This window comes from Budorcas taxicolor, chromosome 10 (genome assembly GCF_023091745.1).
Source record: "Budorcas taxicolor isolate Tak-1 chromosome 10, Takin1.1, whole genome shotgun sequence".
Lineage (NCBI taxonomy): Eukaryota > Metazoa > Chordata > Mammalia > Artiodactyla > Bovidae > Budorcas > Budorcas taxicolor.
In genome coordinates this window covers 18242474-18263205 of record NC_068919.1, presented here as the reverse complement: position 1 = coordinate 18263205, position 20732 = coordinate 18242474, and the positions used below count along the sequence as shown (strand labels likewise).

At 45.3% G+C, this 20732-nt stretch overlaps 1 protein-coding gene across 1 annotated transcript in view; it reads right to left on the bottom strand.

The window, feature by feature from the left end:
* The window catches only part of THSD4 (thrombospondin type 1 domain containing 4), a 614837-nt gene that overhangs the window by 539179 nt on the left and 54926 nt on the right, over positions 1 to 20732 (bottom strand). Inside the window, exon 2 of the mRNA XM_052646870.1 lies at positions 19064 to 19425. Coding sequence (XP_052502830.1) covers positions 19064 to 19425 — 362 coding nt within the window. The remainder of the gene's footprint in view (positions 1 to 19063; positions 19426 to 20732) is intronic.

The following is a 20732-nucleotide window of genomic DNA, read 5'->3' as shown; positions in this document are numbered from 1 at the left end:
GTCCTTGTTAATTATCTATTTTATATATAGTAGTGTGTATCTTGGAGAAGGCAATGGCAACCCACTCCAGGACTCTTGCCTGGAAAATCCCAGGGACGGGGGAGCCTGGTGGGCTGCCGTCTATGGGGTCGCACAGAGTCGGGCACGACTGAAGCCACTTAGCAGCAGCAGCAGCAGCAGCAGTGTGTATCTGCTAATCCGAAACTCCTAATTAATCCCCAAATGCATTTATAAAGAAGTTTTAATAGACATCTTAAAAGATACTCGGCCGCATACATATATATCTACGTATAGAGGCACAAAGAGACCTGAGCTCAGGGGTCCTCGGTGCAGCCTCTTGAACAGGCAGGACACCTGAAACAACCCTCACAGGACAATGTTTTAAGGAATTAGCCAGTACATCTCTCCCTCTCAGCAATCCCTTCTCTCCCTGAGCAGTGCCTCTAGAATGACCTGGATCATTACAGCACCAGAAAAGAGAAGAACTAAAGGTCAGCAGAATGGAAGAGGTTTCTTTAGAATCTGAAATGCTGGGCCTTGTCTGGCAAGATCCAAAGCTGGGAGCATAGAGAGCAGAGGTATCGTGTACACTCCAGAATGTGAAGAAGATGCTAAGACTGAAATAATCTTCTCAAACCTATAGGAATCAAGAGTTTGGCTAGTAGGCACAGGAGGGAGCAACTGAGAGGCAGTAATCAGAGGTTAGGGTAGAATATTCTGCCTGGGGTGGGGAGTAATAGAAACCTCAGATTTGATGGCTCAGAGGTTAAAGCATCTGCCTGGAATGCGGGAGACCCAGGTTTGATCCCTGGGTTGGGAAGATCCCCTGGAAAGGAAACTGCAACCCACTCCAGTACTCTTGCCTGGAGAATCCCATGGAGGGAGGAGCCTGGTAGGCTACAGTCCATGGGGTCGCAAAGAGTCAGACACGACTGAGCGACTTCACTTTCACTTTCAGACTTGTTTAGGAGCCTGAGAATAGAAGGGGCCTGCAAGCTTTGTAGGGAAGTCCATGTCCAACTTGGCTCCTGAACATGGGAGGACTTGGGATGGAGGGGCCCACCTGAGCACTGATGGGTCATCCCTAAGGAGACTTTGTGGTTCTAACAAGAACACAGAGCACATGACCTCTGACTAGAGTACAGGTGGAGACCTCAGGGACAGTTACTGCAAAGGGTGGGAGGCAGTTTATGGAAGCAAAGCAGCAACCACAAAACAGAACACAGCTGCACAGAAGCCGCTCATCTGGAGATCCAGGTCTCCCTCAGGGAAAAGGTTACAACTCGAGGACGGAGGGAAATCCTGAGTGAACTGAGTATAAATCACAGAATCGGTCATGTTTGTTGCTGTTGGTTTGTTTGTTTTTTGTTTGCTTTGCTTTGTGTTTTTTGGCCTTGCTGCATCTGATCATCTGAGCTTCCTGGAGCTGGCAGTTTTCCTGCAGCAGCAGAAACCAAGACTCATGAACCAAACCCAGTTGTAGAAAAATAAATTGCATTTTGCAACTCTGAGTTGCAATTGTAAATTTGAAACCCAATGTAAGCATCTTTAAAGAGGAGGATAATAAGCTAGGTAAATGAAGGTAAACGTCAGGGTACATGCTGGTGGAGTTCAATGAAGCTGTTTAAAAGAATGAGGCAGATGCGTATGTACTGATACAGAACGGTCCCCAAAGCACCCTGCAATGAAAAAGGACAAGACGCAGACACAGGAAACATTCATGCTCCCTGTTTGTGTTTACAAAGAGAGGAGGAAAATATGTATACAAAATATCATACGTATGCTGCATACATTCTGAACTGATACAAATGAAATTTTAGGCAAGGATTTCCTCTGAGAAGCAGATTCAGGGTGGAGTTGAAGCAGATTTATCATTTCTTACCCTTTTGTACTATCATAAAAAATTTTTTTTGTCTTCTGTACAAGTTTTCAATATAGGAAAGTGATATCAAAAAGAATAATACTAAATTGTTTTCCACTGAATTTTTTTAAATGTAGCCCTTTATGGATGGGGGGAAGATCCTAAGAAAGCAAATGCCAAAATTCCTAGGCAGAACTCTCTCTAAAGGTTTTGTCTGCTGTATACACAACATCACAAAGAGAATTCAAGTCAGCAAACTTAATACTTGAATATGGAGACATTTCAGTTGGACACAAAATACCCATTTATAAATTGTAATCCCCAAAGACAAAAGGAGCATAAACAGTTAGGGGAGAAAATATTCTTCTGAAATGTCACTGTCAATAACTGAAAAGTCACATACTCCCAGAAGATTTTAGATCGACAAAGGCCATCGGAAGCCCTGTGCCAAGCTTCTTTGGTATCTGGATGTACTTGGGCAACAGAGCCTAGGTAATGAATTGCACTGACTCTGGACATCCAATACAGTAGCTACAATGATGACAAAATGCACCCCAGAGCATATTCCCAGGTTGTGCACGCATCCCGGTCCATGAGGAAGCCAAGTCAAACTCGGGACCCTCATGTACTTTTGACTTCTCTCTCCACCAGATTCGTTTTCATAAGCACGCCCCTTGATCATTACCCTCTATTAAAAAGAAAAAAATGTTCATGACTTCATTCGGCCTAGAAAATAAAGTTCAAACATAGATGGTTTTAAGGCCCATTCATTTTGATGCCGCATTAAGACCTTCATCAACTGGTTTCAGTCTCTCGTCTCATATTCAATTCCAGTCTTTATCCTCTCCCCCTGTCTCCTGCCACCAACCCTACACTTTCCAGGCACAAAAATCACTCATCATTTTCCAAACACACTGAGCTCTTGTGCCTCCAAGAGCCTGCCTGGAATTCTACCCTACCTACAAACTTCTGAACTGGAGCAGCCTTCTAGCCCAAAATAAACATCAGCACCCGCATGCTTCCCCTAGGCGGCCCCCACACAGTAAGCGCTTTCTGTCGTCTGCGCACCCCTCTGCCTCGGCATTAACACTGCATCTTGGTAATGTTGTTGAGTAAAAGGCCTGGCTTCCCCCCAAGTCTTCCAGTCTTTGAGGGCAAGGCTTGTCAGCTTCTTATTCCTGTGTGTGTAATCCCTGAGATTAGCAGCGGGTCTGACCCAGAGGCACTCTGTGAATGTTTGTTGAAATAACACTTGTTGGAGACCAGAGCTTAATTGCTCACCATTTCTTACCAACGGGTCAATAAAGGTTACCTCTGTGGATCAATTAGCAGAGATATAAAAGCTCTGAGTTCCAATAAGCAAGAAGTCAAGGCAGCCCCACACTTCTGGGTGGGAAGCAAAGGGAGTTGATGTGAAATTAAGCATCAGTAGCCACTGGCCACCTAGAGAGACCCTGACACTCAAACACGAGGGGAGGAAGAATGGAAGGGAGCAGCAGTTGAAAAGCAGAAACATGCGTTCACCAAGGGGTGCGTGATCCAAGGCAAGCTGGAAGGAAAGGAGTCTGCAGCTTAAAGCTGGAAAGAGAGCCCTGTGTTCCTAAAACTCACCCTGTTCCATTGTGATCACCTGCCAAATGGAGAAAGGATAGCATGTGCTGAGTTCAAAGAGGCTGTGAGCAAATGGTTTAGGTTGAGAGCATATGTCTTCTTAGAAGTTCAGAAGACTGAAAGTCCTGCCAGAGCTGTTCCAGGCAATAAATTCTCTGCTGTCTACAGCAGATAAGAGGCAAAACTCCGACCACTTAGGGAAATAAAAATTAAGATGATGAAAACAAAAGCTTTCCTGATTGTCTACTGGGTGGTACACACTGTCACACACATTAGCCGGTTTAACCAGATCTGCTTGCTCCCTGGAAAGTATTTAAGGTCTGGATTTAAAGATCAATGGAAGAATCAGTGGACAGGTTTGCTCTGAGCCCGCAGGGAAGAAGGAACTCAAAGGCTTACATGTGGGGGAGTTGGGGAGGCAGAGGGAGCGAGAGGAAATGACGAATTTGTTTTAATAAGAGAAAAGGAATGAGGTCTTTTCATCAATGGATTCAGGGGCACTAGCAGGAACCAAGATGTCTGAAATCTAGCAAAGGAAGTAGAATGGTGGTTTTGGAGCAACTAAGTTTAAAAGGCCTTCTTTGCGCCAGGAAGCCAAGCCCTGAGAAAACCTTCTTCTCAGTGACCCCACCCAACTGCTGGCAGCCCAGACAGTGAGCACCATAGTACTGTCCCCCCACCTCCACACACCCCAAATATAAAACAGCCTTCAGAACAGACCCAGTCCTTCTGGGGTAAGGATCTCAGGAGAGACCTGGACTCTGATTTATTAATAGATCTTGCCATCAGGCTGCTTCTCCTTGTCTAAAGGATGGTGTTTGGAGGCCAGCCAAGCATCCCTAAGGACAAGTCACCACAGTGCTCCCTGGTGCCGCTGCACATCTGAAGGATACTGGGTTTCCAGGACTGATCTTCAGGTGCTTGTGCAGTATGGGCCTCGAGGGGTGGAATAAGGGCATGGCGGTGGCGGGGTGGGGGGGCGGGTGTGGGAGGAGGTGTCAGTCTTCAAGGAAACCAACTTCAGACCAATAGAAAGCAATAGTACCCACTGCCTGCACGGCTGCCACTTGTAGTTGAGCAGGTTATTCACTGCACCAGGACACCTGGGTGTTGAAAAGCAGTGTGTCTTCCCAGGGAGGGGATGGACCTAACCAGAGGAAGAGGCATCTGTTTTGGATTCACGCAAAGGCAAAAGATGAGCTGATGGAGGTGTACCAAAGAGACGATCCCAGTCGAGACTAAGTTAACATTCAATTGCTCAGAGAAAGATGATGGCCCCACCCTGTTTCACGCTGGGCAGGGCATCCCTGAAGATAAGGAAACTAAGAGATCAACCAGGACAGGGGTGGTAACTGGGGAGATAGAGAGGTCCTGGGTATTCCATCAAACCATCCAGGTCAGCCACTTATTACCTTGCGATCCTGGGTCAGTCAGGCCACATTTCCTATCTCCAGTGGCAAAATGGAATAATGGTGACTACCTCATCAGTGGCTGCCGTGAGGGTTAAACAAAATAATGAAGGGAAAGGGCCTAGCCCCTGGGGACTCTCTGTAAATGGAGGTTACCATGAGAGCTGAACTGTCCCCAAGAAGAGAGACACAGAGCCTGCAACCTTCACACATGAGGGTCACTGCGGAGGCAGACAGCCAAATGGGGGCTGGGAGGTACAGCCTGGATTTGCATGAAAGAACAGTGATGCATTCATTTCTCCAGCTTAACTGAGAGGAACCCTCTTGAGAATCAAACCTGTTGCTGGTGTGTGTTGTGATCTGAACCTGAGCAGCCCTGGGGGACTCAGGGGCTTAAAAGGGAAACCAAATGAGATTACCTGTGGGGCACAGTACCGGGCCAGGCAGGCGCTGAGCAAATGTGAGCTCCTAACCCCTCTCCCCGGGGCCTCTCAAACAGTGCTCTCTGCCCCAGAGGCTGACCCCCAGCAGGTTGAAGCAAACTGAAGCACTATTTTCTGTACATGCTGCTGAATTTAATAATGGAACAGTAATGTGTTGATGCAACTTACATTTCCTGAACATTTTTTATGTGAATCGTCCATGGAGGAAGCAACGGTGTTTCATACTCTGAATGTCTCCTCTTTTACACATACCACTTAATGTGTACCCATGTACCATGTATATTTTTTCTTTGTTTTAAATATGAAATATTTCTATTATAATAGTCATGTATGAAAAAAATTCATAACATTCTTACTTGCATTAGAGAAGTGTTTTTTTTTTTTTTTTTTTTTCCTTTTTTAGATGCAGGTCTGTTACCCTGAGTTAATTGAAGGAAAAAGAGATTTGTCCTAGACTTTACTCCATCCCCTCAAATAGCATCATGTACTTACATAAATTCAGTATTCAGATCACAGCAACTACTGAACACCTGCCAAATGGTTTATACATGTTATCCATTAACTCTCACTGCAAACAGTAAAGTGGGTCATTACTCCAATTTTATACATAAGGAAACTGAGTCTAAAAGATATTAAACAACTTTCCAAGATAGAAAGTCTACATGAATGGATATTACTGTGATATTAACAAATGTTACTGAACGAATGAATGAATGGTAAGCTCTTAAGGAGCTTAAACTGCTGCAACAGAGTACAGTTTATAAATACCAAATGCCATTCACCAAGGATTACAGGGATAGACTGCTTGGAATGAGAATTTACTGGAAAACAGGGTGGGGGAAATTATTGCTTCCCTCCAAATCCAGAAAGAAAACATTTTTAGCACTAGCCCACATGTTCTCATCACTGAGGAAAAGGGAAATCTTAGTTAACTGCTGCTGGATCCACAAGGCCCACGAGGGACTAAGTGTTTCTATAGGAAAAAGAAAATAATGCATGCCTGGAAGTCAAACCATAAAGAGGGAAAGGAAGTCTCTGGGGCAAGGTGTGATCTTGACCTAGGCCTGATGTAGAGGGCATGAGGCTGAGAAATAAGTCAGGGGACAGGAAGAAAGAACTATACAGCGGTTAAGAGCAGAGGCTTAGAGCCAAACTCCATTTCAAAGCCCTGTTCTCCAACCTATTAGCTCTGGGCCCCAAGGCTCATTACTTCATCTCTCTGAGTGCAGAGATCTTGTACTTAAAAAAAAAAGGATAATATGGATTACTTTATGCAAGAGTCCCTAGAGGTTTAGCTCAGAGCCTTCAATACTGCGTATGCTTCCTGTTGCTGCTGTACAAACTACCACAAACTCGGTGGCCAAAAGCCACAGAAATTGATCCTCTCACAGTTCTGAAGGCCAGAAATTCGAGATTAGGGTCAATGGACCGAAATGGAGTTGGTGGTTGGCAGGGCTGTGCTCCCTCAGGAAGCTCTGAGGAGTCTCTTTCCTGGTCTCTTTTGGCTTCTGGTGGCAGCCAGCTTTCCTCGGCTTGTGGCCCCATCCCTCCCATCTTCAAGAACAGCACCTTCCAATCGCTCTCTATTCAGTTTTTGTATCACCTCTCCTCTGTGTGTCTGGGTATCAAATTTCCGTCTCCCCATCTCTTATAAGGACACTCATGGTTGCATGCAGGGCCCACCAGGATAATCTCTCCATCTCAAGATCCTTCATTATATCTGCAAAGTCTTTTTCATTTGGGACTCCATACCTTTGGGGTGGGTAGGGGGAGAGAGCTGTATTCAGCCTGTTACACACAGTAAACTCTCAATAAACATCCATTGTGGCTGGCCTTGTTACAATTAACAGAGATGAGCCAGAAGAGCTATATGCCCAGGAAAGTGCGTATAGTTAAGGTAAGAAAGTAAGGACTCAAAATGCTCTTGAGGGGCTGTTAGTACTTAACCATGAAAACCAACAGTGACGCCATAGCCTCTGTATTCCAAACTCTGTCACAGGTAAATTACCTGCATCCATATTACAGGCTTGGAGTGGGAAGAGTGAAGCGGCTGGGGTCAGGCAATCCTGCACTCTGATCCTCTCCACCCCTTAAAGGAGCAGGACGCTGGGGATTTTCAACCTTAGTTCAGTGGTCTCAACCGTAAAACGGGGCTGCTTAAGGTTCAAATACACATGTGACTAATGTGGCACATAGCAGGTGCTACAAAAATAATTTTCTTTACTACAACTAAATCAGCAATGCGTGCAGGAAGGGGGTGACTAAAAAAAATGACAGTACGCCTCACGTACAAGATGTGCTCCCCCCACCATCCTCACACAAAGGCATCTCTGACTGCCACCAGGCGAGCATCCAAGGAGAACCCTAGGGGTCCCGGATGCAAGGTTGAGATCCCCTTCTGGGACACACATATTGCTGTCAGGCTTTTTCCAGAGCCCATCACCCTTCTCTTCTGGAACCCTGAGTTATGAATGACTTGGAGGGGATTCAGTGCAGCATTCTTATGGCAAATGTGATCTTTGTTCTGATAACTAATGAAATACTTCTGACACTTAATGAAATGCCACAAGAAAGGAACAAGGGCTCTTTGGAGCCTTGTCTGAGAGCAGAGTCACTCAAGCTTAAAATCTGGCTCCAATCTCTCCTAACCTACAGGCAGAAGTGTACATACCAGCGGGTCCGGCTCTGTTACAAACGTTCGCACCACAAAGGGGCTAAGGTTTCAGATTCAGAAACCAAAGCATATTAAAACACCGTCTATCTGGTTAGCATCAACAGGTAACTTCATGTCAAACAATTCAGGGACTAAGTGGAAATCCTGCTTCAAAAGGAGGAAAAGAAACCAAACTCTACTTGCAGGAAGAAAACAAAAAACACCGAAAATGTAGAGTCTGCATTTTAAAAACAGATGTACCTGCTTGCTCTGCTAACTGCCCAGATTATCAGGGAGATTTTCCAAGGAGAAACACAGACAAGGCCAAAAGCTTTCCCGTCTTTTGCTGTGTGGTTTTTGCCCCTCTTGGATGTAACAAGACTCCTTAAGTTTCAACAGAGGGTCAGGAAAATGGCAAGTGGGCTTTGTGAAGTTTAATTAACAGCAAAATTTCCTATCCAGCATCATGAAGGGGCCCACTTGGCTCCAGGGGCCCTTGGGACAGAAATAACATAGTGCTCCAGAGTTATTGATGATGAAATGCAAATGGCCTCCAAGAAAGTGAGCAGGAAAGGAGGAGCTAAAAAAACAAATGATTCTTACCCATAAGCCAAAGACAATTCCCCGAAGAGGTAGGAAATGGAGGGACAGCCTAGGATCTAGGGCTGATCCTGTCTGTCCTGTTTCGAAACCACAGACCTTTCAAGCAAACACACACACGTATACACTACATGCACACACGCACGTGTACACACACAGACACACACTACATGCACACACGCACGTGTATGTACAGACAAGATGTTACAGAAAAAGATACAAGGCTCTAAAAACCCAAAGGTGATCTGGTCAGTGATAATAAAATTATCAAGCCATGTTGGTTTTGAACAGTGTCTTGTATTTTTGAAGTACTTTTACAGTTGTTACCTCAACTGACCCTCTCTGCAGAGGGTATGGAAGACAGAGACAAATAATAATGCAGATTTTATAGATTAGATTAAGTGATTCCCGAAGGTCGTCCAGTTAGCAAATGATGGCCATGAGACAGGAAGCAGGGTGTAATGACTCCCAGCCCGGAGCTTCTCCAGGCGAGGAAACACATGCAGATGCCTCCAGTGAAAAGGCCCGGGGGGAGACCAAGAAGAGGGGCTCTGACGTGTGGACAGCACTTTTAAGAAAAACTCATGTGATGGGGCAGAAATCTGAACAGCGGGTTATGTTGTGGATTCAGAGAGAGAAAGAAAGCCATGGCATTCCTGAACATGTTGGAAAACAGGTCTGAGAGCCGTGCCTCCCAGCCACCATCCCTCCATCACTCCGGATGGCAGAAGGACGGTGGGAGCATTTAAAAGAGCAATCCAGTCGGACCACAACAACACATCAACATCAGGCCAGAGACCTTAATGACTGGATAAAATCCCTCTATTTTATAAACATGTAAACCAAGGCTCAGAGAAATGAGGTGACTTCCCCAAGATCAAAGCATTAGCGAGAGCTGGGGACTGGACCCTGGACTCTGGACTGGAATACAGAGTTCTTTATTCTATGCCGGCAGCCCTGGGCAACTATTATGTTTAACTTCATTATCACTGTCCTGATTAACACCACCTGTCCCAAAGAAGAGCACATGAGGGCTAGATGGGGAATGCATCCTTCCTGTTCTTTGTTCTGCCGGAACCCGTGCTGCTGGATTTCCCACAGACGGCTACCAGGCATGATGTGCGGAAGTGGCTGGTGCTTCTGCTAGCACAGAAACTGTCCTGTTACTAGGGTATTCTTAAGACCCCCCAAATGCATGTACACTATGGTAGGCTGGCTAATGCTCCCCACCCCACTCCACTCCATCCCAAGATGCCCACATACTTAATCCCCAGAACCTGTGAAAAGTAACTTTATGTGGCAAGGGGATTTTCGCAGGTGTGCTAAAGATTTTGAAATGAGATTATCCTGGATTATCTGAGTGGGTGCCATGTAATTACAAAGGTCCTTATAAAAGGAGAAGATCAGTGGATAAGAGTTAGAGAAGGAGAGGAGATGACAGAGGCAAGAGGGCTGAGTGATAGGAGGAAACATCCTCAGGCCAAGGAAGGCAGGCTGACTCCACAAGCTGGAAAAGAGAAGGAAAAAAATCCTCCTCTGAAGCCCCAAGAAGGAAAATAGCCCTTCCAATACCTCGATTTTAGACTTCTGAGTTCCAGACGGTAAGAGAAAAATTTGTACTGTTTTTCTCCACCAAATCTGTGGTCAGTGTTACAGCATCAAGAGGAGACTGAAACACCTATTGCGAAACTGGAAGAGCAAGCCTAAGCTCCCGGGCAGTAAACCCTAGCTTCCTAAGCTTTACGGAGATGGGGCACGGGGTGGCAGAGCCAAATATTTTGAAAAATCCCAAGGGCATTAAGAAGAGATTTAAACCAACTATACAATGGAGACACCATCTTGCTTTAAGATGGAAAAGAGTTAGTTTTCCATGTTTACAGGGACTGCCTCTCTCAAAGAAATTCTATTTCAGTCCCCTTAGGACTGCCTGATAACCCCTCCTTGGAAAGGAGCCTGTGGACTTAACCAGTCTCGCCTGCACACACCCTCATATACAGCCTGTGCTCCAGCCCCATCAGACCACGGAGAACTTCCAGAACGTGACAGGCTCACCATGCCCTCGCAGTTTGCTTTTTGGGGAATGACCTCTGCTAAAATCCTTCTTCTTCTTCAAAATTCAGTTCAGTCATCACTGCCTCTGTGATGCCTTCTCGGGCTCCCCAGGCCTCCTTCTGCCCCTCCCTTCCTTCCCCACGCCCTGAGTACCCCTCTTAAGAGAGCGCTTGGTCTTGCCAATGTCTGCTTGTCTCCCTCCCCCAACCCACCAACATGCACTCCTTGAGGTCAAGGAGACTCTGTTCCTCTTGCGTCACCAAACCACCGCCATCTCCCATCTTTACCAAGTACTTCCCAGCTCTTTCCCACCTGAATAATGCAAACTCACCCTGCAAGGCAGGACTTCCACCACCAGGTAACTTACTTCTCCAAGAATGAGCTCCACCTCTGTGTTCCTGCAACCCTTCACTCACCCCATGGGCAGGATACCCACTACCCTGCATTCTGGTGGTTATCTCTGGGCTGTTTGCTCATTAGGTGTGGAGGTCCTTGAAAACCACACCTCCTTTCCCTGACTATACCTCTGTATTTAGCACAGGGCCTGGTTCGTAACAAATACACAAGGAACGTTGACTGAATTAAAACGAAAATGAAACACCAAACGGTAATGCCCAGGTCATCTCGCTGAATTAAGCCTTGTAATTCAGAGGAAGCCTTTAAAAGCAAATACTTTATGTGAAAACTTTTGCATGGCCAGCTGTTGACCATGGCTAGTTGGTTTCCCCTGTGATCCCACACAGATTTTGGAGTTCACGGTAGAGATGGTTTCAGTGTTACTGGATATTGGGTTGGCCAAAAAGTTTGGATTTTTCCACGTTACAGAAAACCCAAACGAATTTTTTTGGCCAAACCAATATGTAACATTATATACAGTCATTATATATGTAAGTTATTACTAATAATTTTGGGGTAAATATTGGAGAAAATTTTCATCTCAAACAGAGAAGTATTAGTTTACCAAACTTAGTTTAAGTCATGAGTATTACCTTTAACATTGAAAAAGGCTCTCTAGAAGGGCAAGTCTGAGAGGAATATGCTAAGTACAGATGAGTTTAATGACAGTTCTAATTGGAACTATCTAACACACTACTGCCCAGCCTCTATATTCATAATGGGAATTAGATCTATAATTTACTGAGCAACTACTATGGACCAGGCAATGCAAATATTATTTCATTTCAAGACTCCACAATCCGATATGATAGGTATTACTATTGCTGCTCTTATTTGTTTTTGTTTGGTTTTTTAAATTTATTTATTTTAATTGGAGGTTAATTACTTTACAATATTATAGTAGTTTTTCCATACACTGACATGAATCAGCCATGGGTGTTGTACATGTGTCTTTCGGACTCTGTGGGAGAAGGCAAGGGTGGGATGATTTGAGAGAAGAGCACTGGAACATGGATATTATCATATGCTGCTCTTATTTGAAAGATGAAGCCCCTGAGGTTCAGAGGAGTTAAGTAACTTTAGGATGCTTGGGAGAGCACCAATCAGTAATGACACGATTTCTAAGGGTTTTTAAAGTGTGAGTGTATGTGTTTTAATGAGACAAAGATCTGATATGGCAAACAAATGGTAGACTCAAGAAGTTTCCACATAATTCCAGCCAAGTAAATTGTATTTATTCGCCAAGGTTGGGTTCAAATTCTATGTGTTCTGTGCAGTATTTCCTGACAACTCCATCCCACAAGGACTTTCCAATCTCCCTGAACTCTGGTCACATCTTCACTGTTTCTGGCCCTTTCAGTGCTCTGTGGGTTTGCCCCTCATCCCCAGACTCAGTGTCAGGCCCACAAGGACAAGGACCATGGCTTCCAACTCTTTTGAACCCCTCTGGTGCCCAGGACTACATGCAAGGATTTCCCTGGTAAGAGAGCTAAACACTGCGAGGAAGAGAAGCAGTCCTTTTAAATCTCGACTACCAAACCTCACCCACTTTTCAAGACGTGTCTCTAACCTCCACTTAGCTGTTCTGGACCACACCTGCTGGAAACGAGAAGCCTCACTTTCAAAACGCCCCTTTGAAAAATACTCATTTCAGAGATAAGAGCTTTACTGTTGGACTCTGACAGACCTACTGAGAATTATAGTTCCGCTGCTTCTGAAGTGGGAGACTTTGGTGGAGTCACTTCATTCCTCAGAGTCTCAGTTTTCTCATTTGTAAAATGTGAGTCTTTGCAACCTCCTCACAGGGCCATGTGAGCTGTAAACACTGGGTTGACCAAAAAGTTCATTTGGGCTTTTCTGTACCATCTTATGGAAAAGCCCAAACAAACTTTTTGCCAAGCTAGAATTACAGTGCATTCGACAGCATATGTACATATGAAAGCTCCAAAATGGTAGCCATCATCATTACCATGACTATTTCAACACACTGCCTTGTCCCGAAGGCATTTACACTCACGTGTTTCCCAACGTTTTAGAGCAGTGGTTCTCAAACTCTGGAGCATACCAAAATCATTTAAAATAGAGCCACACAGGACACAGCACAGACCTACAAAATAAAGTCCTCATTAAGCAAGGGAGAGAGTGGGGGTCGGGCAACTCCACTTTATTTTAGAACTTCTTTATGCTATTTTTAAATTATCTTTTTAATTAATTTTTATTGGAGTATAATTACTTAATGGCAGAAAGTGAAGAGGAACTAAAAAGCCTCTTGATGAAAGTGAAAGAGGAGAGTGAAAAAGTTGGCTTAAAGCTCAACATTCAGAAAACTAAGATCATGGCATCTGGTCCCATCACTTCATGGCAAATAGATGGGGAAACAGTGGAAACAGTGTCAGACTTTATTTTTGGGGGCTCCAAAATCACTGCAGATGGTGATTTTCATGATGCCATGATATTAAAAGACGCTTACTCCTTGGAAGGAAAGTTATGACCAACCTAGATAGCATATTCAAAAGCAGAGACATTACTTTGCCAACAAAGGTCTGTCTAGTCAAGGCTATGGTTTTACCAGTGGTCATGTATGGATGTGAGAGTTGGACTGTGAAGAAAGCTGAGTGCCGAAGAATTGATGCTTTTGAACTGTGGTGTTGGAGAAGACTCTTGAGAGTCCCTTGGACTGCAAGGAGATCCAACCAGTCCATTCTGAAGGAGATCAACCCTGGGATTTCTTTGGAAGGAATGATGCTAAAGCTGAAACTCCAGCACTTTGGCCACCTCATGTGAAGAGTTGACTCATTGGAAAAGACTCTGATGCTGGGAGGGATTGGGGGCAGGAGAAGGGGACGACAGAGGATGAGATGGCTGGATGGCATCACTGACTCGATGGATGTGAGTCTGAGTGAACTCCGGGAGATGGTGATGGACAGGGAGGCCTGGTGTGCTGTGATTCATGGGGTCGCAAAGAGTCGGACACGACTGAGTGACTGAACTGAACTGATAGTTGCTTTACAATGTTGTGCTAGTTTCTAGGGCAAAGTGCATCTGCTATACATATAGCCCCTCTCTTTTGGTTTTCCTTCCCATTTAGGTCACCACAGAGCACTGATTACAGTTCCCTGGGCTATACAGTCGGTTCTCATTAATTACCTATTTTATGCATATGGGCAACCCCTCTTTTAACAAACCTCCCCACCCCACTGCAAGTGATTCCAGGTGCTCACCAAACCTGGAAAGTTCTGCTGGACAATACTGATTCCTAAATGACTTACCACGGAACCTTGAGGTTCCAAAGAGATACTTCCAGATCAGTGGTTCCCAGACTTGGCTGGACTGACATTATATAGACATCCAAGCATAACCCTCTGAGATCCAGATGTTCATCTGGGATGTAACCAGGGTATCAAGACTTCTAAAAGATGGGCAAAGGATTCTTATGGTCAACAGAGGTTGAAAACCATTGTGGCATTTGGATCTAGACCCTGGATTTCTACAGCAAGGCCTATGAGGCTTCAACCAGAGCAGCTCAGCTTTTGTCTGTGTGACAAACTGAGCCTCTACCTAAGACTGATTTTGCAGACAGGATTCTTAACACTTCAAAAAATAGTTAAGTTTGGTATGGCAGAAACCAACATGACATTGTAAAGCAATTTTCCTCCAATTAAAAATAAACTTAAAAAAAAAAGTTTGGAGTCTGTCATACAGAGGGAGAAAAACATGTATCATATATTAACGCATATATATGGAGTCTAGAAAAATGGTACAGATGAACCTATTCACAGGGGAGGAATGGAGAGACAGCTGTAGAAAATGGACTTGGTGGACACAACGGGGGAAGGAGAAGGTAAGACGAACTGAGAGAGTAGCACTGACATATATACACTCTACCATGCGTAAGCCGACAGCTAGTGGGAAGCAAGTGTATAACAGAGAGCTCAGCTCAGTGCTCTCTGATGACCTAGCAGAGCGAGATGGCACGGGGATGCTCAAGGAGGGAATATATGTATACTTACAGCTGACTCACATTATTATACAGCAGAAATAAACACAATGTAAAGAAATTATTCTCCAATTAAAAAAATTTTTTTTAAGAATGCAAAAAAAAAAAAAGTTACATTTGCAAACAACTGCTCTGTCAGTAAGAATCTGGAGCATCCCTAATCTGGTTTTTATACCTTTGTGTCTGTCTGGGGCCTTACAACATATTAGATGCTTAATAAATATTTGTTAGAAGGTTGTATCATTTTGTTTTATTTGTTATCTGGCTCCAGTTAGGTTTTCAGTTGGCTAGCATAACAATCTAACAGTTTCTTAAACATCTAAACCCCCAATGGCCTTTGCTTCAAACCTTGAACCTGAAACAGAGAGTGAGGCAGACAGCCATCCAGAGAACACACTGACATCTCTTCTGGGGTCACATATGCTATGCAAGTTCCTAATGACTAATAAATATAAGCAAATGTGATTTTCGTCAGCTAGGAAGAGCTCCACATTTGTCAGCAGTGTGGGTCTTCCAGGCTAATAATTGGATTGTTTCATCTGAAACTGTCAAATTACAAAAGCATGATAGAAACTTGTAGGAACTTCATAGTAAACAGTAATTGGCCCCTTGTCAATAAGTTAGAAGAAAAAAATTCCTGTTGCCAAAACGCATGGGCTGGAATGCCTGCAGCCCAGGCCTCCAGCCAACTGGAGCCTGTTCCCCAGGCAGCTCTCCTAGGTTCTCAACCACAGAGGCTGGAAGAGAAGTCCCTAGTACTCCAGGGATCTGGGAGTCAGTTCAGTTCAGTTCAGTTCAGTTCAGTCGCTCAGTCGTGTCCGACTCTTTGCGACCCCATGAATCAAAGCACACCAGGCCTTCCTGCCCATCACCAACTCCCGGAGTTCACTCAAACTCATGTCCATCGAGTCAATGATGCCATCCAGCCATCTAATCCTCTGTCGTCCCCTTCTCCTCCTGCCACTAATCCCTCCCAGCATCAGAGTCTTTTCCAATGAGTTAACTCTTCGCATGAGGTGGCCGAAGTATTGCAGTTTCAGCTTTAGCATCATTGCTTCCAAAGAAATCCCAGGGCTGGTCTCTTTTAAAATGGACTGGTTGGATTTCCTTGCAGTCCAAAGGATTCTCAAGAGTCTTCTCCAACACCACAGTTCAAAAGCATCAATTCTTCGGTGCTCAGCTTTCTTCACAATCCAACTCTCACATCCATACATGACCACTGGGAAAACCATAGCCTTGACTAGACAGACCTTTGTTGGCAAAGTAATGTTTCTGCTTTTGAATATGCTATCTAGGTTGGTCATAACTTTCTTTCCAAGGAGTAACCGTCTTTTAATTTCATGGCTGCAGTCACCATCTGCAGTGATTTTGGAGCCCCCCCAAAATAAAGTCTGACACTGTTTCCACTGTTTCCCCATCTATTTGCCATAAAGTGATGGGACCAGATGCCATGATCTTCGTTTTCTGAATGTTGAGCTTTAAGCCAACTTTTTCACTCTCCTCTTTTACTTTCATCAAGAGGCTTTTTAGTTCCTCTTCACTTCCTGCCATAAGGGTGCTGTCACCTGCATATCTGAGGTTGGAGTCAGTAGCACCTTCAAATCTCAGCTTTCTCATGGCTCTAGGAATCTGAGCAATCACTTAAACCTCTTCGGGCCTTAGATCCTCATGTGTAACACTTCATCACATCCTTAGAGCCAGAACTGCCTGAGTTCCAATCCTGACTCTTCACAGACTAGCTGTGTGACCTTGGGCAGGTTACACCCCTTCTCTGGGCCTCTGTTCCCTCACCTCTAAAATGAGGATGATATTAGTACCTATCTCATAGGGTTGTCCGTGAAAAGAGACAAGAACAGTGGCTGGTACAGAACAGGCATTCCATAAGCTGTTATAAATCTGCAATTTTGAAACCAAGCATTTGGAAAACCAACTTTTTGTCTTTCCTTTACTTTTTGCATTTTTCTGTTTGGTACCAAAACTCTGGGCAGCAAGCCTCGCCTTAACTGACATAAGGCTTTTTATGGTCTTTTTTCTCTTCCCAGCTGATGTGAACATTTGCAGGCTTCACTGCAGCAGTAGTAATGTGTTTGCTGATGGGGTGCTGCCCCAGGCCATGGAAGGAATGCCATTACCGTGTGAAATGTGCCCTGAATCACCTTGCTAAACTCCGAACAGTTCTGAGTTCTAAAATGCCCACTGCCATAAGCATTTCAGATAAGGGACTGGAGAGCTATGTTATTATGGGGTTGTGATCAGGATGAAGAGAGATAACACAAACCAAACCCTTGGCTTTAGAAGCAGCAGCCTCTCAGTCCCAGAGTGATACTGGGAGGTCCTCGGGTCTATACGCAGGAACAGAGAAAGACGGAAGCACCTTCTCCCAGGTGATCTCTCTTTTACTCTCCAACTGGCAGGCCAGCCAGGTCTCCAGACTCTCCCTTCTATCAGCTCAAATTTGGTTGATCAATTCAGGATTCGGCCAAAGCATCTTCTCTGTGAAATGGCCCTTTCTCTCCAAAATCCTAACAACCGGGTCAAGAAAGACCTGTGCAGGCAAGGGTGGATGGGTTGTAACTCCTCTCTATTTCTAGGTGGCTGGCAGCTAAAAAGGACTCAGGCAGTGTTAACCACAGTGGCGATCGATGCTAATGTCTGAACTGCAACTGACAAGAGGGACCAGGCAGCCCATCTTATACACTTGCACCCTCCCTGAACTGGGCATTAATTTGGCTTAATGACTAAACTAAGTATTTCTTAAGCGCAGCAGGGATTCCCAGGTGGCTCAGATGGTGAAGAATCTGCCTGCAGTGTAGGAGATCCAGGTTCGATCCCTGGGTCAGGAAGATACCCTGGAGAAGGAAATGCTACCCACTCCAGTATTCTTGCCTGGAGGATTTCATGGACAGAGGATCCCATACAGTCCATGGGATCGAAAAGAGTCCGACACAACTGAACGACAAAGACTTTCACTTTTGTTAAGCACAGTGAGCACGCCTTATACTTGCTATTCTTCTTGTAAATGTTTGTTGTTTATTGCTTTCATTCTCTGACAGAGGACGAGATGGTGGGATGGCATCACCGACTCGATGGACATGAGTTTTAGCAAACTCCAGGAGATAGTGAAGGACAGGGAAGCCTGGTGTGCTGTGGTCCATGGGGTCGTAAACAGTCAGAAAGGACTATACAACTGAACAAAAAATTGCTTTCATAGGAATATTCTCTCAGAATTTATCATGAACCTTGGGTGCCCAACAAATGCTGCAGTAGGGATACTGAATAATCTGTGAATGTTGGTTGATTCATTCACTAACAAGTTTTTCTCAGCATCTGTATTCCTGCCTTGCCATGGGCACTGCCTATTTTGGTTTATTTATGCTAGCCTAGCCACCTAAGGCTTTGGAGAGTTATACAACTATTCTGATTTTGTTGACTCTAAAAAATATCTAGATCTAATTAGAATATGTCTAATTAATTAGACATATTCTCACAGTTGTGAGTTCACTCAAAATAATTTGGAGAAACTTTCTAGAAGAATTCATAGAATCCTGAAATCTATAGGCTGGGAGCAAGTTAGACTCCAGACACCCAACCTGTTCAGGGATTCCAAACTCATGCCAGCTCTTGGCTTTAAAAAGCCCCTTGTTTTGTGTTCTTAGCTCAAACCCACACAGCCTGCGGCCAGGATTCTCCCTCTCCCCCAGCGCTAGAGGAGCACCAGGAACGAGATTTCCCCGCTCCAGGCAGCTCTTTCAGTCCTCCTCAGGGCCTCCCTAAAGCTGAGCTTAAGGACATTCTTAAACTCAGCTTCACTTTGAAGACAATTCAGAATCACAGAGTGGGTGGGAGTGGCCTCAGTGCTGTAAAAGGCTGCAAAATAAATCAAAGGATGGAAGGAGATCCGTGGAACCAAGAATTCCTCCCCACCTGGCAGAAACCAAGCTTTAACCGCGACATCTATGATGAAGAATGGCGAGCGTGGCACGTGCCAGCAGGTACAGGGACGATAGCGGGAGGGCGCCTGGGGGTCGGGAGGGCAGGTACCTTCTCTCCGCCGTGGGTTCGCGGCCCCGGGCCTGCGGGTGTCGGCTGCCTCGCAGCGCCGGGCCCTGGCGACTAGAGTTGAGGCCGGCAGGGGCGCGTGTCTCCTCACGGCTCCGGTGCAGCGGCACCGATGTGCGAACGGCTGACACCACGTGGCCCGTGAAGGCGCGCGCAGGGGCTCCAGGCCGTGGTCCCCCGCGTGCGCGGTACGAGCTGGGCAGGCAGGGCCGCGTCTGCTCCATCACGCCGCCGCTGCAGCTGCGCGAGCAGGCGGACCAGGGGCCCCAGGAGCCCCACACGCCCGGGGCGCCGCCACCGCCGTCCTCCGGGGCGCCCTCGGCCACAGCCATCCGCTGCGGGACCTGTGGAGACAGAGGCCTGTTAGGGGACCGCAATACCCGCTCCTGCTTAACCCGCATAGGCCGTGGATAACCCAAAAGGCTTATCCATTAGGCACAAGTTGGCACAGGGCCTGTGTTAAAATCTGAAAACAAAATAGAATCCAGCTTGGGTTATACTCATCCTTATACAGACGAAGTAGTAAAATAGAATGAACATATATCTACACACACACACACACACACACACACACATACATACATACATTCATACATACATATATATATAAAGGAAGACATACAAAGACATAACTATATATATACATATACATATTTTATATATTTATATATTTATATAATTTTTATATATTATATATATATATATATTTTTTTTTTTTTTTAATAAAGGAAGGGACACATAAAGGCACAAGTGCATAGGGCTCACCTATGTGACCCTGTCTTTGGGGACCATGGCCTTGGACAGCACAATGCACTGCTCTCACATCTTAACTGAGGCTTACCCCTCAGGTCCTTGGGGTCCAGGCTAGAAGGACAGGGCTTCCCTCAAGTCGGTGAGGAGGCCAAGGCCCAGTGTCTCCATGCAGTAAAGGCAACGCAGTATCAGGGTTTAGAGGACCTGCTGCAGAAGCAGATGCCCCTATCACACGCCTGCCACTTGTACCAGTACTACCAGAAAGTTTCTGAAGCTCTCTGTGTCCTAAAGAGGGATGGTACCTACCTACCTACCTCACAGGCTCCAAGAAGATTTAAGTTAGGATATCTACACACACAGCAGAGAGCAGGCATTAAATACGTGCTTGGTAAAACCATAATGATCTTTTCTGCTTTTCATCTTTTCTGCTTCCGTGGTGAATCAGGAGAGATTAAAAATGTCAGAAAGTGACATTTTTAAGTGAAGGTGATTCGACGTTCCCATGCATTTAATTGACCCTTTCACAGAGAGCTATCATGCCAAGCAGAGTGCTAAGCATGGGTATCCTTCTGTTTCTTCATGATGCAGACAGGCTCTGAGTACCAGCTGTATACCAGTGTTGAGCTAGGACCTGAGAACAAGGAGAGAAGCACCCCAGGTTGCACAAATGGACTGGACCTAGCAGCAAAGAGCTTTATGCAGCTAAGACAAGACTAGGGGAGTCTCCTGGGGAACCGGCTGCCTGGCTGGGTAGGGTATGGGTTGACAAGTCCTCAGAGGAGGAATCATGGTAAAATAGCTGTAATTATTCTGGTATCCACTTGGTGCCAGATAGCACATGTAATTTCCAGTCCTCTTGGCATCCCTGGTTACAAACATTCTCACCTTTCAGAGATGA